The 23,609-nt window shown below is 50.7% G+C and overlaps 1 protein-coding gene across 2 annotated transcripts in view; it reads left to right on the top strand.

The window, feature by feature from the left end:
* Positions 1-164: 164 nt before the first annotated feature.
* Positions 165-23,609, top strand: part of abl1 (ABL proto-oncogene 1, non-receptor tyrosine kinase) — a 40,308-nt gene continuing 16,863 nt past the window's right edge. Inside the window, exon 1 of one of the 2 annotated variants that reach the window (XM_088940696.1) lies at positions 165-2,510. In XM_088940696.1, the coding sequence (XP_088796822.1) occupies positions 2,378-2,510 (133 nt within the window). In that variant the 5' untranslated portion in view covers positions 165-2,377. Of the gene's footprint in view, positions 2,511-20,301; positions 20,843-23,609 lie in introns of those variants that run through there. The other variant, XM_088940697.1, reaches the window with a different exon arrangement.

Below are 23,609 nucleotides of genomic sequence, written 5' to 3'. Positions count from 1 at the left end.
CGCGCTTCCTTTTCCCTTTCCTGCACTCCCCCACCAACGTGCTCGTTCTCGTCCTTACAACCGCTTGCGCGCTTCCCTCGGGAATTCTTACGTTACGTCGGGACGCAAGGACGTACGACGTACCCCCCCCCACCAACACCACCACCACCACCTCCTGTGTAGTTGATCTCCTTGCGTAGAGAAACATGGCGGCGGTTGAGCGTATGTGACCGAGGTTTGAGTAGCAATTCCACCTCCGGGAGAGTCAGAAATACATGCAAATAGCCGGAGTACGGAAGAGAGGACGTGCTTGCTCGCCCTGATCGGACAGGCGCCCCGGGTGTCCCTCGTCATCTCCGAGGAAGACGTCGCTAACACGGCGGGGCAGAGGGAGCGGATCGCCGCTTGCCCGAGTCTTAGGGAGCCTCGGGTACTCGGGCACGGGAGGGCCCGGGAGGACGGACGATACTGGACGGGGAAGTCGGGCAGAGCCGGAGGGGGTGGGGGCGGAGGTGTCCGGGGTCCCCCCCAGATCTGTAGCCTGGGGGTCGGGGCGCTGTAGCAGAGCCGCACCGTGACAGACCGGCCGGGGGCACGGAGACTGACGTCCGGGCAGCAGCCCGAAAGGCAAGCTCGGGCGTTTTACATCAAAAATTATGATGAACTAGAAAAATCCGATACGTGCTGATTGAGTCACCCCCACCCCCCTTTAAACGCGCTGCGCCGCGGCTGCAGCGGGGCCAGTCAGACTGACCCCAGTCAGTGGGGTCCGAGTTCCCCACTGTTGTGCGCAGAGGTCCTGCCACCGCTGTTGCAGCGTTCTTCAACTTTGTTTTTTAGTCGAGTTCCTCCACCCAGACCAGGAATAAGCTAGCATCATATCGGGGGTCCACACACACACACACACCTGAAAATCCAGACGTGTGAAAGAGACGGGAAAAAAAAACCAGGAACAGAAACGTTGCGAGAAGCTGTGAGGTCGGTGCTCAGCGGCTGACGGCTTGTGGTTGGCCGTAGGTACAGGGGTGCGCTTGTGGCTTGTATCTTGCGGGCAGAAGACGTCTTTCGGCGAGCCGTGTCGTCCTTGTGCGTTTGTCGGTCTCGCCCGAGCTGGTGTGTGCGGGCTGAGCCCGGAGCTGATCGGCCGCTTCCATGACCGCTATGCGACTGCACCGCGTAGCGCTCTCCGGGGCTCACCGCGTCAGAAAACGAAATCCAGCATCCTCCCCTTTAATGTGACCAGAACAACCCTGTCAGACTGCGAGGATCCTCGATGGGGGTTATCCGTATGAAATCGTACACAAAAAAAAAGAGGGGTCTTGAATGACACACAGGTGTGCAATGTGTTGCTTTGAAAGCGAATGCAAAGATCGCAGTGAATGTATCGTGCGTAAAAAATGAATTCAGTGCCTTACTTGTGCCCTCCTAAGAGGACTTTAAATATCAGGAGCTGATCACACGTCCTGCTGCAGGGATTGCTGTTTTACTGTTACATTGTGGACCCCTAACCAGGTCTGATATCAAGAAGTCTTTTTTTTTGTTGTTGACATAGTTCACAGGAAGGCGGACAGAACTGTGATCGCGTTTCAGCCGCCCGGGTTCATATCTTGTGTAATATCAGAGCCCACGAAACTTCATTCCAGTCAGATATTTTTTTTTTATTTTATCCACACTGAAAGATTTATGTTCTCGGCCGTCTTAGTAGTCATAAAAGCAAACGCAGGCAGCCGGCTCTAACCTCTTTAACAGCACACTGAAAGGCCTTTATGTAAATACGCCATTCTGGAGATGATTAGTAGGCTAGACTTTTTAAAAGGGGGCTTTCATTTTTTTAAAGCGGCTTCATCACTGGCTGACCCGGGGGCTTTCCTACGACCTACCTGCTGAAGTTTAAGCACTAAAAAAAGAGAGAGGGGGGGAACGTGGATTCCCGTTCTTGGACAAGCTGAAGCTAGCACAACAAATGAGATTATGCAATGAGAATGACCCCGATCCATACCCTGAAAGGTATTGAACTTGCCAAGCTGGATGCCCCGAATGGTTCCTCGTAGCTGCTGCAGACGCTGCCCTGGCGGAACTATTTGCCCCTGAGGGGAACGGGAAGCCGCGGACACGCTGCGGTGCTGTAAATGATCGGTAAGGGGGAGGCGAACGGCGAAGACGAGGAACAGAAGGCAGCCCAGCTCCCGTGTCCGCCCAAGTTCAGCCGGGGCCCGGGGCGATGCAGGAGTGAGCGCTCTGCGCTCCCCGCCCGCTCCGCTCGGTCTCTCCCCCGCTCCTCGGGAACAGGAAAGCGGACCCCGGCCGAGCCCGGCTGCTGATCCGAAGATCCGGACGGCGAGGGAAACCCATCGTGCCTCCTTCCTGGCGGTGGCCTTGGCATCGGCATCGTTCCTTTATGGGGCAGCAGCCGGGGAAAGTGCTTGGGGACCAGAGGAGACCAAGTCTGCCGGCTCTGCACTTCATCAAGGGAGCGAGGAGGGAGCCGTCGCGCCATGGAGCCCAGCACTGCAATGTCTTCGTGGAGCACGGTAAGAGCTGCTCCAACAACTGAGCTGGACGCCGGGTTCAAGCCGCTTAAACGCTCATTTTGTTTCCCCGCCCTGTTTTAGAGAGTGCACTGTGGTGGAGAGAGGAGCTGACGGGACGCTTGTCCTGTGCCTTGTCTGCATCTTGCGCTGCGGTGCGAGGTGAAGGGTTACCAGCCGCTCCATCCTCCAGCCCTGGGTGCGCTGGCGTTTAAGTAGAGTTACTAGTAAACACCACTGGGATCAAAATGAATCGTTATTGGACCTCGTTTTGCATTAAAAACATTGTGCATTTTGTTAGCGTGCAGCCCGATTTCACACCACTGTCAAAAGAAGGATGCTGTTCTGTGAAAAATGAGCTGGTGCTCTGTTGGTCGGTTTGTTGATCCAGCTGCGTGGTTTCACCGATATAAAGACACGGGCTGTGGCCCAAGTGAGTAATCGGTGGCTAAAGGGTGTTGAGACTCACTTCTCTGATTGGGCTGGCTAATTAACAATGTGGTTAAGCATGAGGAAAGATTCATCGTCTGGTGAGAAGCTCGCATTAGTAGGGTGTCTACAACAGCATGAGACTGGGGATCACAGTTGAGTTCCTTCCTGGTGTTGACTGACCCCTGTGTGGCAGTAGCACTCTTTTCTGTATAATGGGAGCTTAAGCTTGGGAGACGGGTTCGGTTTCCGTGCCTGTGATTGAGTTTGTGAGCAGCGTGGTCTCAGTATTCTGCAGGGAAATAATAATAAAACAGTATGTAGTGCATTTCCTTGAGCTGTTCCAGGGGACTGGAATTGGACAGGTGGTGCAGATGCAGAAGTGACACTTCTAATGTTCAGCAGCTGGTCTGTGTGTGGGCTGCCTCAGGTAGAGGTGTCATCTAGATGAGTAACTAACTTGGGTAACTCAGAATAATGGACAGAAAATGACGAGAGTTTCTGATACTGCAGGATTGTTGGAAACACGTGCCTGTCGGGTGTCGGACTCAGTTTGCAATTGGTGATCTGTGTCGCTTTGGAGGCTGTAGCTGTGTGCCGAAGCCGATGAGACCTGCCTTGTGTTTGTTATGAAATGTTTGCTCCTGTCATCTTGGTTCAGTTGGGGTTCGACAAGGTGCATCCAGTAAAACCCTGGTTTTCTCACAGTGCTTGGAAGCGTGAGTGTGTGCACGTTCTGACATCATCACCTGATATCATCACGCTCCCTGTCCCTGTCCTCTCCGCGGTTCTGCAGAGTTTGCTCCATGCCACAGATTCGCACTGATCTCCCGAGACACGGACCACGACCTGTCCTGGAGCTATTCAGAGTGAACCCCTCTGTTCTTGGGAGGTGGAAGCCGGGGGGGGCTGGTGGGTAGGGCAGGGGATGCAGTCCTTGTTTATGTCCAGTGAGTCCCATTCTGGATCCCAGGTGTGATCAAATGCCACGCCCCCCTCTTTCACATGTGACTCGTGAAGATCTGGGGGGGCGCACAGTGACAGGTCACCAGCCATCAGAGTTTTTGGGGTGTACGGGAGGCGTGGGGGCATGGGGACGAGGTGCAGGTCACAGTCGGGGAGGTGAGATCTGAGTGGGGGGGGGGAGGAAGATGCGGATGGTTGGGAAGAAAAAAGATTCTGAATGTGCTCTAGTTTGGAGTGGTGGCAGTTTTTTTTCCCCGAAAATAAAGCTGTAATGGTCATAAGGGGGTGTGAAATCACCCAGGGAGAAGAAGAAATGCGCTGGAGGAGAGATCCCAGTGAGTCACGTCACGTCGCGTCGCGAGAACCCGATTCTCACCCGACAGGTTTGGAGACGGAGAGAGAGAGCGGGACTGGGTGCTGAGCGTGGCGGGGCCCGCACAGACACGCTCAGCACGACTGCGTTTGCCTGACAGTGCCCTGCAGCGCGCCTGGAGTGGGCCTCTCTGAGACACTGCAGGCCGGGGCGGAAGTGAAGCCTACTGATTTTGCTGACTTCCGTAGCTAGGAGTTCCTGAGATGGCTATACTGGCACGATTCTAAATCCTTCTTAACCGCAACCTAAGATCTTGTATTTGCAAAGGACAGAGGTAAAAATGCATGCAAACTAGCTTCTCAATATGGTTTTCAATTGAGAAACTCTTTGAGCTTCAACATACTGTGGTAATGTCCATTTCTGTAACCCTTAAACCTCAATGAAGTAAAGATTTTCATTTTTTGTTCCCTTTAATTGTAACTTTTAAACTGCTTTAATCCAGGCCAGTGCGGTGAGGTGCAGCATTACTGCCTCACAGCACTGGGGCCTCAGTTCCGGACCTGGGGTGCTGTCTGCGAGGAGCTTGTGTGTTCCCCCTGCGTTTCCTCCCACGGTCCAGAGACAGACTGGTGGGTTCATTGGCTTCTGGGAAAAGTGTTCCTCTCTGTGTGCCTGTGCGTGTCTGTCTCTGTTTGCCCTGCCCTGTGCCCGTCCATCGCCAGGGTAGTCTCTGGCTCTCCCACGACCCGCGATCAGAAGAAGTGGTTAGAAACTAAATGGCTGGACGTTCCCTGCCTTGTTTCTGTCGCTGTTCTGTGGCTCTCTCTTTAAATCCCTTGCCCAGTTCCGTTCCTGTCCGCCGAAGGTTATTCATGCTGTGTCACGATGGTGTGGTTTCAGGGAAGAGGAAATGTCTGTGCGCTGTGGAGAGCAGGGAGTTGTAGGAAATGTTGTTGTTCTCTCTTGCTCTGTATCTGGCTAAACTCCCCCGCAGCAGGAAGAGGGGTGGCGGGCGGGCGGGGGGGGGGGGGCAAAGGGGGGTTAGAGGATACGGCTCCCTGTGGCTCTGGTGTCCCCTGGCCGCAATCTTTTCCATATCACCGATACCAGCCCACGCGTGTTCCCCGGCTCTTCCGTTATGGAGAGAGGAGGAAGACGGCCTCCGTTCCTCTTTCCTGGAACCCGTCCGGCTCTCCGGGAGCGAGGGCTGATATAAGCAGCGTGGCGAGTCGGTCTCCAGGCGGAGGACGAGTGGCCGATCTGTGGGCCGTCCTGAGCCCCCCCCGCCCCCAGAGGCAGGAGGTCACCGCGGCGCACCAAGCGCCCCTGGGTGACCCGAGGACGAACAGTGCACGTTCTTCTGCAGGGGTCTGTAGCAGGCTGTGGTTTTTGTCCTGCGGGAATGTAAGCTACCGCATTCACTGCCTGAAAGCAGGAACTGATAAAAAGCGAATAGGTTTTCGACCTTTAAAGCGCATTTCCGAGCCCCCCAGACAGATGTGTCTATACCCGTGTCTGCATAGGTATAGACAAATATTTTATATTTGGTATGTTTTAAGGGTACTTTATACTCCTGCTTTTAGCACTGATATATTGCTTATACCGAGTTAGAGCTGCGCTTTCCTTTCGCACGGGTCAGTTGGTTGTCTTGCCCATTCCTGTTGTCTGTGTGGCCTCGGAAACTGCTGTAGTACTGGCTCACGTGAGTGGACGTGGAGAGAGGGGTGGCTCTCTGCGTTCCCCCGGCTCACCCGGCAGGAGTCTGACCCGGACTTCTGTACCTGTTCTTGCGGCAGTAGCGCCTCATGACTGACTCTCCTGTGACGTGCGGCAGCGTCGCAGAAGTTTTGTCGGCCGACGTTGCAGAGTACGCTGTCGGAAAGCACGGTCAGGTCTCGCTGAACTGGTTAGACCGTCATGCAGAGTCCATGTAACAGGAAACTGTAAAGTCAGCAGCAGTATGATCGTGAACACTTTTATTTTTGTCTCCTTCATGTTCCTTATTATCCTTAGTTCTGTTTGAGCTTGCTTTCAGGAAATTCTGATTTCCAGCGCTGATCTCCTTATCTTCAAGGCTTTGGGTTTTCTGTAATGGAGCACAGACTCTGTGCCTTGTCCCGAGCCGCCTGCCTGCTGTTTATCCTCCAGCAGCTGTGTGTTGGAATCCACACAGTCAATAGTCAGTATTACATCACGGTCAGCTGACGCTGCAGCCGGCGAACAGGAGGTTAAATGCTCGGCCTGGCTGCTGGGATCCTTCAGGATGACAGGCCTTCCGACTCCAGCTGCCAAAGTGCTCTTCTCCGAAAGGGAAGCTGGTTTTCCCTCCTTGGTTGTGGCCGCTCTTGAGAAAGCTATCCATAATAAATGCAGGGCTACAGAAATGCGCCAAGACGAAGGTCCCGCAGGTTAGGGTCGTGTTGAGAGACCGGACTGGCCTTGTCGCCTGACTGCGAGTAAGCCGTGGCTTCGAATGATGGAGTGGACCGGAGTCCGGCAGGTTCACCCCCAGCGCGTCGGCCAGCAGGGCCCTCCTGACCCTGACCCCGGCCGCGCAGCGTTGCGGGTGAGGCTGCTGGGGTCGCCAGGCGGGGGGGCGATTCTTGGTTGAGGGGAGAGAGAGTGAGAGAGCGAGCAGGGGGAAAAAACCCGGCGATCGCAAAGATTGAAGTCTGAAAACATAACATGGGACACCTTTTCCCTCCTGGACGGGTGGCTTTACTGGTGAGGGAACGTGGCGAGGGTTTGATATCGCATCGTCGTGACACCGGCAGCACGTCTTGGTGTGAGCGCGAGGGGTTCAGCGCTCTCTGGGACGTTAGCCCGGCCCCAAGGGGGCAGTCGGCAGTATTCGCTCGGCCGGTGGCTGTTTCTGGACCAGGTGGTCTCCCGTGTGCTCTTTCAGCAGGGGCCACGCAGTTGCAAGCGTTCAGCTTCACATGCAGGTGGCAGCAGAGGCCTAGCTGAAAGGCATTCTGGGATTTGGAGCCGGTTGCTAAGGAGATGCCTGGAACCACTGCTTAATGTGTCCCATAAGGCTCCTCTGCAGTGCCACAGACCCGCGCTAGCACGGCCTGGTTTGACGGTTTTTTCGACTCATTTCGGTGAGTTATGCTGTGCGCTGGGGCAGCGGCTGCGGGAAGGTTTCAGGAAGTGCCCTCTAATTTCGCTTGTCGTAACGCCCCCCCCCACCCCCCCTGTTCGTGCCCACGGCCTGCAGGTGTTTTCGCTCCGCGGGGATCGCCGAGCAGGAAGCGCTCCATGACGGACGGGGGTCGTTTTTCAAAGCCTGCTCCTCCGCCGCGCAGCGTGTAATTAATGTCACTCGTTTCAGTCATCACATCCGCTCTCAGTCATGAGGTAGAGTAATGTGACTCACAGCAGGCTTTTCAAGACATGGGTGGGATCGCGCTATTAACAGCTGATTAACGCTTCTCCTGCAGAATCGTGGAAAGTTGGGAACGCGCAGCATCCGATAATGACAGGCCTCAGCAGCGTAGGTAGGGACAAAGTTCCGAGGGAAGATGTCACGTTACTGTACAGCAGGGAGGCTCTGGGGCCGTAGGGGTTAGGAACCACTGCAGGTACAGGACGTTTGTTGGTTTTCCTGATAATGTTCTTTATTTTTCGGATCTGCCCACAGGGCCAGACTACAACCCCGTGCCAAGCAGACGTGCAAACCCACTTTTAAATAAAAAAAACCCGTTTGCTTTGCGCAGGAGCAGGCTGCATTTCATTGTCTGGAACTTATGGAATCTGTGCAGTCTAGACACAGAAGCTCCTTGTGATCCGTGTGGTTCCTTAAGAAGTGAATCTATTTTAGACGCCGGCAGGCAGTTCGTCACAGATTTGCTTGTCGGGCTAGCTGTTGGGTTGAACTGTGGCGTCAAGGATGTATTTCTTCACCGACAGAGGGGTCACCTTCATTTTTACCCCAGTAATGCCAGAATTAGTACATCGATTTCCTTGATGTTTTGAGTTCTGTGTGGCATATATTTCTTCATATTCCCAAACAGTTTGTTTTCATCTAGGGTGTGTTTTTAACACGGCATTCTGAGGGGGAAACAGCTACCCAGTGTAGAATTGGCTCCTGTTTTATTGTGGTCTTGTTTTTATTTTCCTGCACTGGCCTTCCTAGTGAACTGAGTCACTACTTCACTGACACATGTTGACCACATGGGTGACAGGCCTCAGAGACTCCTGTACTCTCCCCTTCCACCTGAAGACACGGAATAATGACTTTATAAAATGCAAGGTTCCCAAATACCAGGCCATTTACTTTTTTGTACTGTAGGTGTTTGACGGAAGCAGCTGTTTAGTTGTGTATTTGATCTTTCCATGAATCAAACAATTAATCTCAAGTGTTTTGATGTCTTTTAGCCATTGAGAAGTTAGAGATCCTTAGAGGGTTTTAACTCTCTAGAGCTCACGAATACGCATCTGATTTTGGGATTATCCAAACTTTAGCTGACGGATTATTTTCAGATAATTAGCCTAATTATACAGATCTGTTAATTTTTACCCGAATGAGGCCTCCTAATTAATTTCCCAAACCAAGGATGCTTATTCATGATTAGTCTGATTAAGGCCGCGTCATGTCTAAGGCTACATGGCACAAATCAAAGGTTTGAGTTCTCTCTCATCCTCCGGTGTTCTTCAGCAATACTGCCTGACTGCTGCCAGAGTTATTTATAGGGACACCTGCTTCTGCAGCCAGAGATCTGACCTCGGAGGTCACGTTACCGCAAGGCAGAAGCGATACTCTGATGTGTGAGACACCAGCTCCTCCGCCGTTTTCTTTTCCTGCAGCACGGTGGCAGAAGGGCAGCGGCCCCTTACAGACAATGCCCAGACATTGTGTGCAGCGGCTCCAGAAACGCGGCTGGAAGTGGGCCGCTCGTAAGTTGCCTGCTCTGTCTTTCCCAGGTGCAGAAGTGTCATTTAAATGCATGCCTCTGCTGGCCCCCCTCTCCTCCCCCCCCCTGGAAGCTGCATTCCGGTTTTATTGATATTATTTATTTTGAAGCAGGGAAAAAAAAAGATGAATGCAGGGCATGCCACAGCAGCAGAGTCAGGAATGTGACCTCTGGTGCATTCCTCTCAAATAGCGGACATACCCCCCTTTCCTCTCGTCGAACATGTGTTTTTCGGATTCCTGGGTCCTGTACTGCGGGGGGTGGGGGGGGGCGGTTAGCGCTGCTGCCTGCCAGCTCTTTGAGTCATGGCGAATCCTCCTGAGGGGGGTGGGGTGGGGGGATGCGCCTTCTCGGTGGAGTCTGCGCGTTGTCCCCGCGCTGGCCAGGTGCGAGAAGCTGTCCTGAATTCTGCCTTTCTCCGTGTGCTTTGAGTCCTGACTGGCTCCTTGCCTTTCCAGGATGGGATGCGAGCTGCTGACTGGAGCCCAGTTGAGGGGGGGTGCGTGTTGGTGACTGTGTATGCTTTGTCGTTTTGTCCAGAGAGAAGAGTATCATCCCTCAGCTTCCTGTGTGGTCTGCAGCAGTACAGCCAAGACCTGAACTGTGCAACATTACCTAAGATAATTAAAAGTTTGGCAGTAATACTGTTGTGAAGAGCATAGTTGCGTTGTTTTTAACTTGCCGAGACCTACAGTTTCATTAGACGGCTGTGCTTGGAACTTCCCGAAAGGAGCCTGGTAGTGCTGTCCTTTGTGGACAGGAGGGTGATGCAGTGGTGAGCCCTGAGTTTAATTCCTGGGTTGAGTGTGTGTCTGTATCTGTGTGTGCCCTGTGGTGGACTGGCGTCCCGTCCAGGGGGTACCCTGCCTGGCGCCCGTTGCTTGCCAGGATGGGCTCCAGCTCCCCCAGCGACCCTGAATGGGATGAAGCAGTCAGAGAGCGGTATTAGTGGGAAACTGTGAGAGAAGCGGTATTGTGCTCGAGTGTGACGGGCGAGGTGGCAGAGCGTAGCTGAGTTTCAGGAGCAGTCCTGCAGTAGGAACTGCGAAAGGTGCAAAGAAACTGGCAAGCAGCAAACACTGCAGCTCGTGTCTCTGGTGGATATCTGGGGCTATTGTGAGGGTCTGTAGGAAAGAGTATGGATGTGTAAAGCCTATATATGTTTATATGCCTCCAGAAATTGAATATCACTGAAATTTGTCTCCTTCCGTGTTATTTTGCACTGAACAAAACCTGACTTTGAAAGGGAACATTTTCTCTATTGTTAACTTACAGCACAAGTCTGATTTCTGCCTGAGCAGCGTTTGTCGTCAGGAGGTCCTCGTGAATTAGGCTCTCTCTCTTAACAGGTTCATTCCCCCTCTCTCTCCCGCGCACGGTTTAAGTGTTGTTGTTATTAAAAATCGGGATGACGTCTTTTGGCCCGAGCTCTTGCCAGGTGAATGAAAATCGGCTCGTGCTCTCAGAAGGGATGTGTGATTTTTCTTTTTTTTTTCCCCTGTTTTTTTTCAGGAACATATGGGTGTAATTTATTGGAATGATTTAAGATGTACTGTAGCTATGGTGACTCCGATATACAAGCAAAGGGAAAAACTCTGGCCCTGACTCCAGAGGGTTGTTTACTACAAAAACCCGATCATTCTTTCCCTATATTAGGCAGTGTTGAGAATTCTCCGCTTTTCCTCAAAAGACACATTTTGACCAAGTGAAAGATGGACCTGGAAGATTTGTTTCCTGATGTGCTATCAGATTGTGAGCCTGTTTTTTTTTCTTGGAGTGCAGCAATCAGCTGTCTCTAAGAATGAGATTTTAACGTCTTAAGTGCTTTTTTGTTTTTTTGGTTTCTGAGGTTGAGGAACGAAATTCTCAGAGAAACCTATCGGGGGGGAAGGGTATCCTACTCAAAGATTTTGTTAAGCCCGACTCATCAGTAGACCTTGTGCTCCAACAACCTGTAGTCATTATGCTGTATTCTCACTCTTTGACCTGGCTATTGTGAATAAGTTACATTGCAGTGTTTTTAAGTAATATATCAGCAATAGACAATCTTGTACTGGCACAAAACCTGGTACAACTGAAACATTTGCTTAGCAATTTGCCCTCTGTTATTTCCTACTGTGACGATAAATCATTTTGAAATCTCTACAGCACATATCCCAAGCTCTGTTTTGAAATCTGTCTGGTAGCTGTGAATTGCCTCAGTGAAAATGTTGTAACTGCGCTAGGAGCTTTAAAATGCATTGAGCCGAGTGGTTCATTTCAGCTTGTTAGGTCTCTGTCAGTTTCCCAGTAATGACCCAGTCGTCGGGCGGTTTTGTTATGTGGATTGACTGTAAATTTGCACAATTTGCTCCTGATCTTCTTCACTTGTGTAAAAATTAAAAGGGCCCAACTCCAGCCGGTGATAGAACCATCACTGTAAACAGGAATGTGCTCTTTGTCGACTTGTCATTAAAGAATGGGGTTCCTTCTGAGCAACAGGGCAATAGAAAATGTTTCATTTTAGCTAAAGTAGAGCAGGTTTTGCAGCAGAGAGTTGTGTAAGCCTGTCAGATTTCACCCATAGCTCCTAGTTGGACTCTGCAGCACTTGACTCATTCTGGAAAATAGCAAGGAGGCTAATTTAGACACTGGGGCCCTGGGTTTTATTCCTGGGCTGCTGTCAGTGTGGAGTTTGTGTGTTCTCCACATGATTGCATGGGTTTCCTCCAGGAGCTCCAGTTTCCTCCCACAGTCCAAAGACATGCTGGTGGGTCAATTGGCTTCTGGGAGAACTGGCCCTGGGGTGAGTGTGTGTCTGTATCTGTGTGTGCCCTGCGGTGGACTGGCGTCCCGTCCAGGGGGTACCCTGCCTGGCGCCCATTGCTTGCGAGGATGGACTCCAGCTCTCCCAGCAACCCTGAATGGCATGAAGCAGTCAAGAGCGGTATTAGTGGGAAACTGTGAGAGAAGTGGCATTGTGCTCGAGTGTGACGGACGAGGTAGCAGAGCGTAGCTGAGTTTCAGGAGCAGTCCTGCAGTAGGAACTGCGAAAGGTGCAAAGAAACTGGCAAGCAGCAAACACTGCAGCTCGTGTCTCTGGTGGGTATCTGGGGCTATTGTGAGGGTCTGTAGGAAAGCGTATGTAAGTGTAAAGCCTATATATGTTTATATGCCTCCAGGAGTTGAATATCACTGAAATGTCTCCTTCCACGCCACTTTTGCACTGAAAGTTTGAAAGGGTTTGTGTGATGCCCATCAATGGACTGACGTTCTGTCCCAGTTGTACCCTGCCACGTGCCCATTGCTTGCTGGAATAGGCTCTGGTCTCCCCTCACCCTGTACTGGGTAAAGCAGTTAGAAATTGGATGGGTGGATCAGAGCAGGTCAAGGGCTGTAGAATTAGCCAGTCAGGCCTCTTCTTAATGCAGTGGTGATCTCTGCTGTGCTTCCTTTTTTGTAATAAAATGGCACCCGTCAAAAAAAGGCGCTCTGCAGTGGATTAGTGTGGGCGGAGAGCTCGCTGTCTGCAGGGAACCTGGCTGCAGTTCAGCTGTCACATCGGCCTGACAGTTTGACAATAGGCAGGTGCATTCTGCTCCGAGTCCATAAACCGAGATTAAGAGCAGTGCCTCTGTCATGGGGCGAAGGTAGTCTGGCTGTTCTGTGGATGTGTTGGGGTGCAGGAACGTCACATGCGTGGTTGAAAACGGACTTTGAGAGCAGGTGAGCTGTTTGTGAGCTCCTCTGTAGCTCGGACTGAGCTGTCCATTTATAATGTGTGCAATCCACACGTTAGATGTTTCAATCCTTTGATATTGGAGGGGGAGAGTACATTTGCTATCCGTCATTCCTGCCTTTTCCAATGTACAGGCATCAGGAAGCCCCAGGCAGCTTGTTATAGTCATTTATAAGAGTGCTGTGTTGCAGACAGTTGGTGCTGTTGCTGGCTTGTTCTTGGCTCGTGGTTTGTTTAAGCCTGTAAGGAATCTGTGCAGAAGAGCGAGCTTACATCATCACGAAAAAGCAGCGAGGCAGCCTGCTCTCTGGAGGGCTGTAAAAACAACAACAGTATTAAAAAAAAAAAATGTAACCGAAGTCAGAGAGAGAAAGGATTTAAAGCCGCAGGACCGATTTGTGTGTACACTCATCCCTGCCTTCTCCCGGTCCTCCTCATGTCCGGGTTTCACCTCAGCCCTTTCTGAGGCTGGAGATCAAAAGTCCATCTTCTCGAGAAGTTTTCATTTGACAGAACAGCGCATCGCAGTTCTGACCTCCCCGGTTCTCAAAAACCACTATTAGAGCTGATGCAAAACGAACTGTATTTTCTTGATCTGTCATGCAGGGCAGTTCTAAGTAACGGGTCCCTGAAAACTGTGTAGCACTGGTTCGGTAAGAATCTTAATCTGCAGGAATGACCTATTCACTGTATTCACAGCCAGACTATTACTCACTATGACACTGATAACGTATCAAGTGCTGGAATTGTTATTGACCAGAAGATATCCCTGATGTAAGAGAAAGAGCCGCTCTAATTTTGTAAATGAACGGTTAATGATTTTTATTCAAGGCTCTAAACGTGCAGCCCCAGATAAAGGCCGGGAGAGAAAGGAAAAGAGACTTTGATCAAATGGGCCAAATAGTCACCTTTCTTTCTAACCATGTTTGTGTTCTTACGAGGGTCTGTGCTGTATGGTTTTGACTGCTGTCTGAGAAGGATATCGCGCACTGCAGCGTGCGGTATTGAATGTGAGTGTTAGGCTGTGGAATGCGCTCCTGCAATGCAAAGAATCAGCTGAGGTTCACAATGTCGAAGGACTGCATTACAGACACGTCGTGAAGACACGCCTATCCCCACAACGCTGTGATATAACAGGGCTGCAATGCATCTGGTTTCACTTAAATGCAAAGAAATGACGGGCTGCAAATGAGTTTGGAGCTGCAGCTATAACTGGCCGGAGTCTTTTAAGATCGAAGGTTCCCGATCGAGATGCGCTGCCCATTTCAGTTAGGAGACAACCTTGTGTCACAGCAAGAAGGGCAGGGCAACCTTTCTTCTGGTTAACAAAGAGGCCCCTGTCGCTAGCAGGAGTGTGAAGAATTCCTGTAAGGGTCCCACTGTGTGATTGGGAAGTTGAGCAAGCCGTGTGGTGCAATGTGTGTTTTTTTGTTTCATGCGAAAGGAGTGAATAAAAACTGCAGGACACGAGAACTGAGCAAAGCAGCTTGGATTGCTCTCAGTTAACGGCTGGTGAGAATTCATTGGTGCAGTAGTCTGGCTCGCTCTCTTGTGAGTCAGAAGCACATAATAAAACCTGGAATATAAACTTTTTCTCCAGTACCAATTAACTGAGCCAAATGAGGCGACTGTGCCAAATTGTCAAATGTGCAGGGTGCAAGGTTCAGATTTCAAAATGGTCCTTGGAAAGCTAGAGAACTTCGCCTGACAATTACTCAATGTCTTTTTTTCCCAAGGACAATGAATCCTCCAGGAACGCAAAAACAAGTGATGCTGTTGATCTTGTTTAGCTTGGCTGAGGGAGTAACTTTGTCTCTCTCTCGCACACACACCCCATCACACATGCACACACAGCATGACTGTTTTCAAAACAGATTGATTTTTCTGATCTGTTTGGTTTACAGTTGTTACGACAGAAAGAAGCAGACTCTTTCAGGCTCCTAGTAACCATTTACAGGAATGGGCATCTTTCGGACGAGGTTGGTATTTTGCCAGTCTGGAGTATTAAGAAAATCCGGGATTGAATGATTCATGTTTTTAGAGGGTTTGGAGACTGAATCAATACTGAGTTTTTTTTTTCTTGTGTTTTTCTGAATGAGCTTCTGATGAAATCTCGGAGCTCATAGTGATTGAAGGATGGGTAACCCCATAAACTAAATCCGTTGATCTATTTGCAGCTCAAGTACAACATACCAAGCAGATCTGCTACGTCCCTAATCCACCCCCTTATCTGTGCCTCAGCAGTCTGTTCCCACCAGGTAGAGAAGTGGAGATAACTCTTCAGTGTGCATTATTCTGCTCTCCTGATCGTGAGCTTACCGGAGGCCCCTGCGAGACTGAATTGTTTGCGTTTAGAACTTTAATAAAGCCTTTGTTACCTGTGGACAATGGAGGTCTTTCTGACCCCTAGATTTGGAATGCGAAATGTGCTTTAGACATGTCTGAATAATCAGGATGGGGGTGGAAGAGCTAAGCATGTCAGTAGTGTGTTCTGGGCACTGGAGAGAGCAGTGCATTCTGAAATACTTTGCTCTCATTCCTGCTGAGGTCTATCGCTCCACAGTGTTGGCAACTGCATTAGATTTAATGGGCTCTCCAGTGAGGCTTTGTTGAAGCGGAGCTTGATTTCTGTGCCCAATCCTTAAGACACAGACACCAGTCTGCATTCTCCAGAGGTCCCTGGATAAACATTGTCGAACGGCTAAAATGGTTCCCTGGTGTCTGAGGCCGCGACTTCCGCCTGTCTCTCGTCCCTTTGCGGATAAGGCCGGTGCCCGATGGGATTGGGTCTGCACCACACAGCTGGTACCGAGCGCAGCTGTGCCTGCTGCCTGCTCCGGTCCAATTAGAACGCTCTGGTGGAATTTGTGCGATACCTCGCATTCCCTAACTAAAATTAGCAGGCAGAGTGCCAGGACTCAGCTGGCCGACATTTCGGCCGCTGTCAGACGGTGTTGGGTTTCGTCTCCAGGAGCAGGAGGAGGATTGGGGGTCAGTTTGCGTGACTGAGGGGGTGGGTCTGCACCCCGAGACGCGTTGGCACGGCGGCCAGTGGGGGTGCCAGCGGATGCTGCCCATCGCAGAATCCAGCGAGTTTCTGGCTTCTTGCCAGTGATGTGCTAATTAGTCATACGCATTGTAGCTATAGTTCATGGACTATCCTCTTGTCTCATTTTATCAGTCGAGCTGTAGCCTCTGTACTTCTCCTCAGTTTATCTTGCTTGATCTGCGTCTCCTTTAAGGGGAGTCTGTGTGACAGTGGGCAGCTCAGTGGCGCAGCGGTTTGCATTGTGCATTCAGTTCCCAGTGTGCACCTGTGTGTAGTTTTTCTCCTCGTGTTTGTGTGGGTTTCCTCCACAGCCTGTTAATTAGCTTCCAGAAGATTCGGTCCTGGTGTGAGAGTGTGCGTGTCTCTGCCCTGCAGTAGCCCGACGTCCCGTTCCAGGGTGTCTACAGCCTTGTTGCTTGCCAGGATAGTCTCCAGCTCCCCCACAACCCTGACCTCACGTGACAGCATGAGGGATTCTGTGAATGTTGTCAAGAGTGAATGAGTTTCCTCAAGCACCTTTATTCTAGATGTTAGTTAATTGAGAAGAACATGTTGCCAGTGTACCATAAGGAGCAACAACGAGAGACTTTAATGCTTCCAAGAGGTGCCATGAGTGTTTGTCCCATATGGTGGTGCACAGAGATGGGGCCATACTGCTCCTCCATCTCAGTGCTTGAAACTCTTCCCTGCAGGGTGACAGGAATAGCGATCAAGTGAAGATAATTATTGGCTCGCCATTGGGCTAATTCCATGGAAGAGGTGTTTAAAGTGTCTGGCTGAACACGGAACAGTGCTGGAAGGCGCTGCAGAAGGCGGGGGACTGGGAGCGATCAGAGGGGCTGAGGCCTGCACTGCAGATTGTTGGTACTTGTGCCTTTCATCATTCCTCACCTGAGTGCTTTGTGGGAGAAAGAAAAACTCTCCGGGACAGTGAAGCCCTGTCCCTGCGTTCGACTGGGAAGGTCTTGCGTGATTCTGTAGTAAAGTCAGCTTGCCCTGAGCCCAGGCGTCTTCAGAAAGGGCCACAGCACATGGTAAGGTCCCGTCTGCTGTGACGATTTGAGATTTAACTCTTTGTTGACTTGGGCTTGCTCCATCGCGCTTTCGGTTTGTTCTTCACGGTCTGTGGGTGAATGTTTGATGAGCCCGCGTCTGAAGACCGGCGATCTGCGGCTCCGAGTGCTTCACAGGGATCGCTTCAGAGGCAGGGTGCCCCAGGCCTGCGAGGCAGAAAGACTCGTTCTAGCTTTTGTGGTTACCTGTTCAGTAGTGCAAAGTCCCTTGGTTTCAGATCTGCTTTGCTAAAGCATTTTTACATGATTTTATGATCGGTAGATGGAGATAATTTACTTGCAAACCGATTAGCTTTCAGATCATTAGTCTCAAGTCCTGTTGTACCTTAGGGTTTAAAAAACAGTTTAAAGCCATGCTGTCTACGTCAGCTAACTGTTAACATACCAGGAGTGGGATTATATAAATCGCAATGGAGTGATTCTCCGATGAGCTCATCCCAGAATAATGTGCTTCATGTTTCTCCATCTGCAGGCCTTTTTTTTAAAAAACTTTTCTTTACTTTCCTTTGGACCTTGGTGGATTTTCTAGGCTTCAGGAAATAGTTGAGCAAAACCTGCTATGGACTGTCTTCATGACATCGCGAGTCTGCCTTCCAGTGCTGGGCGGCCATAACAAGCTACCGCTCCTCACTCGTGGCGGCGCTGAGCGAGATCCCTCCGCGTCTGAGCGCAGGACACTGGTGTGATGGGGGGGTGGGTGCACCTTTGCTCTACTCCTGTGGGGGGTTCGCTCACAGTCCCCCCGGGGGCTCTGAGCGAGGACAGCGCCCTCCCCTGGACGACGGCGAACTCCGCTGTGCCAACAGGCCCGCACCCCTGCCAGTGGCAGGATCCTGCACCGTCGGGGTGTCAAGGCAGGGGGTATCATTTCTGCGACCCGCTTGACGCAAAGGGTGGCGGGGGTGGGGAGCAAGCTGAGACCCTGGCTTCTCTCAAGAAGCTGGCTGGCTGACGTCCTGGGATCGGTTAGCTGTTAGCATGCAGGCTAGAGGGGCTGGATGTCCTCTTCTTGTTTATGACCTGTCTTGTGTTCTTGTGTTTCCGTCTGTAGGCACTGTGTGCTAACGGAGTTTTGCCGTAAAGCTGCTTGGGAATTTTTCCTCAATTTACAGCCGTGCTTTAAAATGATATTGATGACTGCAAATCCTCTACTCGTGGTTTACACCTCAGGCTACGGAGCGCTTGGTCCTCATGCAATGATTCAAATTTATTTCAGATCTCCAAGACCGTCTCTGCAAGCCGGGGCACGTGTAATAACTTTCGGATGTGTCCTTTTATCTCAAGGGGATTCACGCTCACGCGCACTAACCTTGCATGGAGGGATGTCTGAAACAACGGACGATATGTTGTGCGTTTTGTGCCTCTTGCAAATGTGCGTTTTGAGTGAATCGTGTGTCCATGAGACAAAACCCAAAACAGCGTTGATCTGTTGCTTTGTCGAAAACAGCAGTTAAACAGAAGGTTGGATAAAAGCTGAAGCCCTTTAGCTGGGATGAAGTCTAGTCTTGCTGGTTTCATGTAACCATGTAACTTTTCACTGAAAAGGCAAAACAGTTTTCCGCTCAGCTGTAAAGAGTGTTTGGGTGTGAGCAGCCAGGCGTAAGTGGACATCACGTGACGGCAACCTGTTTTCGTACGTGTCTTCGGTTGGGCTTGGGAGGTGTTGAGACAAGGTGGGCAGAATTCCACTCTGGACCTGTTCCACTCTGAGTGAGCGTAGCTCAGCCCTGGGGCAAGTGTGCCGACTGGAGACCAGTGCATCGTGCAGTGAAGGAGAGATCATGTTGCAGCTGCTACAGCTGTATCTGCTCTGTGATGAGGCAGAGGACAAGTCCCACAGACATCTGGCAGATGGAATTCCTTTAGTCCGCTCGAGACAAACAACGATAAAGACAATTCAGTGGCGTCTGAATCCCAGGGTAACTTTTATGGTAGGTGCATTCATTCCATGATATTTAAAATTGATTCCTGATTATGAAAACCTCAGATATTTGTACCATTTTGTGTTTTTGGTGGTAGAGAAAACAGAAATTGCACTTTAAAAAGTACAGTTGCTCTTGGCAACCTGTTAACTGTGCCCTTCTGATATTCTCCTGTTGTTTTGCATTTCTTTCGGCGTATTGTAGAGATTGAAAGCATACTCTGTTGCTCTGTTGTGAAGTAGCCTGCATATTTTACACTCAGAATTTCCACTGACACGCTTCTCTGAACCTGTGTGTGTGTGTTTGAAGTGGAATATCTGTTCACATGACCACAACATCCCAGATTATGAGGTACAGGACATGACTAATTCGGTAAACTGAAGCACATTTTTTGGTTTGACAAACATTTGGAAAACATCTAAAAAGTCCCCGCTCTGCACAGTATTGGGATCAATATGTATCTGAACTAAATGCTTATCTATTCAAAATCTGTTTTGGCAAGCACTGCACATGGCAGGTCAGGTGACATAAAAAATTTAGACATCGCTTTCAGTAACTGCTTATCCACTTGTGGGTCATGCTGGCCCAGAGCCTGTCCCAGGAAGTACTGTCCCGCAAGGCGAGAGACACTCTGGACAGGACGCCAGCCCATCGCAGGGCACACACAGACACACACACACTCACACCAGGGCCCGTTCTCCCAGAAGCCCGTATGACTTCAGACTGTGGGAGGAAACCGGAGCCCCTGGAGGGAACCCAGACAAACACAGGGAGAACGTACAAACTCCACACGGAATATTAAACATGTCTTAAGGAATACAGAAACACTGGGCTGCAGCTCTTTAATAACAGTTTACCAGGTGCTGGTTGTTTTCTCAAATTGTGGACTTCAACGTTATGCACGTAGTGTGCTGTTTATTCTGCTCTAGATATTTTTATCATCGGTTTACGGCTCAAAAGCATTTAGTTTGCTTCTCATACGGAGGGAGTAGAACTCGGTTTGCTGGAGCCCTTTCCCGTTTCTCCGCTGTGGAAATGCGGGGCCGCGGGGGGGGGGGGGGGCGCCTTCTGAAAGGCGCTATCGGTGCTCTTCCGTGTCTTTCCTGCCGGGCTCGTTCAGGAGCGCGACCCCCACCGACCCGCGGAGCAAACGCGCGCCCTTTCTCCTCGTCTCACCCCCCCCGTGACTGCTGCGAGAGGCAGGAGCCCGAGTCTTCACTTTGAAAGTGCCCTCTCCGCTCTCTGCTGCCTGCCTGCCTGCCTGCCTGCCTGCCTGAGTGAGTGTGTGTGTGCTCTTGCTCGCTCGCTCGCGCGCGCGCGTGTGTGTGTGTGGGGGTGGATACAAGCAGCTGATGTCATTCAGTGGAGCAGCCAGAGCTTGAAAGAGGCCCATTGTTGGCAGAGAGGAGCACTCGCACAGTCCCTGTGCATCTCCAGCTAACGGCCGCAGAGGGGAAGGGAGCTGGGAATGGCCGGCTCCTGAGCGACACACGGCTCGCAGACGGAGGTTCGGCACCCGGGCCCGACGGGACTCGATCCAGACGGAACGCGCCACGAAGATGGAGCCTCTCGGGCAAAGAAGTTTGTAGACTTCTTGGCAGCAGGAGCTGGATTATCATCTCGAGGAACGACGGAGGGGGAAAGGAGGTGGTGGGGAGACGAGCGCCGGAGCTGGAGAGGGGAGGGAGGCTTGAAACAGCCTGGTGGACTTCCCCCCCCCACCCCCCCCAGAAGATCCGATCCTTAACGGGAGGAATCGGCTCCGAAGCGACCGCGTGCGGCTCTCCCCGTGAAGTGGCCGGGGGGAAAAAGACCGAGACAACAAACCAGCCAGGGAGTTTCAAGGGGGACCGAAAAAAAGCAAATGAAAATGTTGGAGATTTGCCTGAAATTGGTGGGGTGCAAATCTAAAAAGGGGCTCTCTTCTTCCTCCAGCTGTTACTTGGAAGGTAAGAACGGCGGGGGAGGGAGGGGAGGAGGGGGGACGGGACAGCCAGCCCTGCTTTCGCCTGGGCGGGCGGCAGGGCAGCCAGGCGAGTTCCTGGAAAGGGCAGCCCGAGCTGCGTCTCCGAGAGGCCTCTGCTGCTTCACACACGCCTGCGTTCGGGGAGAGGAGGAGGAGGAGGGGGAGAGGGAGAGAGGCAGAGGGGAGGGAGCAGGGAGCCAGACACACTGGCTCTGGCCGCGAGAGAGGAGGAGGAGGAGGAGGTGGGGGGAGAGAGGAAATTCAGAAAACGGAACCTTATTCGCTTGCCTTCTCCGAAAAAACCAAGCAAACCGTTTTTTCCTGCCTTTGCTGTTCCTGTCTTTTTGTCCTTCTCTCCGTTTGGAATGTGGCTCCTCTGTTACAGTTGGAAGCCCAGGGGTGTTGGGGGGCGAGGTGGCTGGTGTTCAGGGTTTGAGCACGACACAGTCACGTACCTGAAGTCTTAAAAACAGCTGTGGCTCTGCCTAAATTTACGGCTCGCAGTAATTTCATTATTAGTTTCCCTCTGGGAACGGAGGTAGTAAGGAAATCCTTTTAGGATCCGTTCCAGGTTTTCTCAGGTTGAAGTAGAGCAGTGCTTCCCCATTTGGGAAGGGGCAAAGGCACGGAGCAATTGAGGGTTTTTTCCTCCAAAGTTCAGCCCCCCAGATTATGAAAGGGAGGAAAAAAGACATGTTCATTTAAATGGTTAGCAACAAACAATAGTGGTTCTAAAAAACATAGCTTACTTGCATTTCCAAAGCTCTCTGGGTTTAGTTCATCAAAGAAATCTGTGTAACTCTCAGTCCCTTCTGTAAAGTTTTGAATAAGATGGCAGGATGCTTGTCTTTGTCGTTTACAAAAATGTGAGGCGTCATATCGCCTCATACATCTTTCTGTATGAAACGGTTTGATTTTATCATTCCAGTGCTTCTAGCGCTTGGGAACACGGTGATTTGGGAAGGGGATCATTTGCAGATGTCTAAACTTTGTCAGCTGCAGATTCTGCCCTGTTCTCTTCGAGCTGCTGAAGCCCCAGCGGATGCTGTGTTCTGTGGAGCAGGTTTGGTGGTTAGCGATAGCAGATGGGGGTAGAGATAGGATCTAAAACAGCGGTTAGGCTTGAAGATTGGGTGCCAGTGGAGCATACAGTAACTGTTCTTGGTCCCAAGAAACATACATTTCGATAGCTCGGGGGCAGGTCTTCAAAACCATTCCTGTTTGGGGTGCTGAGAAACCGATCAGCCGTCAGTAATGTATCATTGGGTTGTGACGCTGTATCCGTTAACTTCAGGGTGAATCCCATCTTCTTGGCGTCCCGTTTCTCGCTTTTGTGCCACAGCGAAAGACGTAATGGATCAGACATTTTGTAGTTCCTTCTGTTCCATGTGCCTCTCGCTTACAGGATGTGTGATCATCTTCGGTGTTCCTCTGCGTTTCCCCCTCTGCCGGTGTGGGGAAGTCTCTCTCTCTGCATTTCGCTCGCGCTGTTTCTCCAGCTCCTCTGTCCCTGAACTCATTCTCCCTCTCCTCCCCCACCTCCTGTGACCTGGGGCGGCTCAGGATGGTGTCATAGTTTACTAATAAGAGAGGTATTTGAGTTCCGGCCTGTAAAACAAAGTGGGGGAGACGTCCAGCTCTCCCCCTCCACGCCAGTCGCAGTGAGGATATCGCAGCAAACGGTTCTCATTTTTTCAGCCCCCTGGAGTGCAGAGGTTTCCTTCTAAATGGACAAGTATTGAGCTCTACACTTGTTGCCCTGTTTTGCAACACATTCCTGTGTTGGGGGGTCCTAGAAAAAGGACTGCCAGTGCTTGGAGTGACTGATGTCCTGCTTTTATCCCCCCCCCCCACCAGGAGATGTCCCAAGTCCCAGCTTTCACATATTTGAATATTACTTGAGAGGCACCATTCCCAATGAGGTGTGTTGCTTCACTCATTCTGCTTACAGACACGACTGCAGAATTGCAATATTCCACCGTCAGTTCTGAAATTCTGTGCTAATCCCCACCAGTCATTTTGTTTTGTTCTTCTTCAGTAATTCAGACGAGCCCCTGCTAATGGGTGATTTCTGTGTCCTACTTAACAGCCAGTGCTAGAACCCGTTGCAACAGACTGCCGAACTCTGAGGAACAGTGATCATTAGTACAATAAACAACTTGGCAGACGCTTAGGCACATGTGTGAGTTGAGATGAAATTTTATCTCACAGCGAACGTGATACTGCCTAATGTTGTGTTCCAGGAAAAAAGAAAAGTATCGTACATCAGATGGGGGAAAATCTTTGGAGTTGCTTATTGCTGGAATTTTTTATTCAGAAGATGATCATTTGGAATATTTCTGAGCCATAACAGGGAAACTTGAGCTCTGTTTGGCTGTTGTGTACAGACTTGTTTATAATAGATGATGGTGTGATTTTTCATCAGCACAATTATAATTCAAGGAGTACTGTGATCTTTTTGTGTCTTGGAGTAGATTGTAGTGTGCCTTGTTATATGCCAATGCATGCTTCTTCCAAAACAAACTTGGAAAGACACTCCTTTTCATCTGATACTGTGTATTTTCATATCTGGGAGATCTTGAAAGAGTATAAAGCACGTAGCTGAACATGCTGAAAACTCAGCAGGGTGCAGAAAGAATGAGACCTTCAGCTTAATGTAGTGTTTGTAGACACTGATGGAGAGATTAAGACTTTTTTCACCTCTCTGTCCAACATAAGTTCAAGTTCAGCAGGATTTGGAGTGACAGGAA

Source organism: Atractosteus spatula, chromosome 23 (assembly GCF_055471065.1).
Source record: "Atractosteus spatula isolate fAtrSpa1 chromosome 23, fAtrSpa1.hap1, whole genome shotgun sequence".
In the NCBI taxonomy this organism is placed as follows: domain Eukaryota; kingdom Metazoa; phylum Chordata; class Actinopteri; order Semionotiformes; family Lepisosteidae; genus Atractosteus; species Atractosteus spatula.
This window is presented reverse-complemented; position numbering and strand designations above follow the sequence as displayed.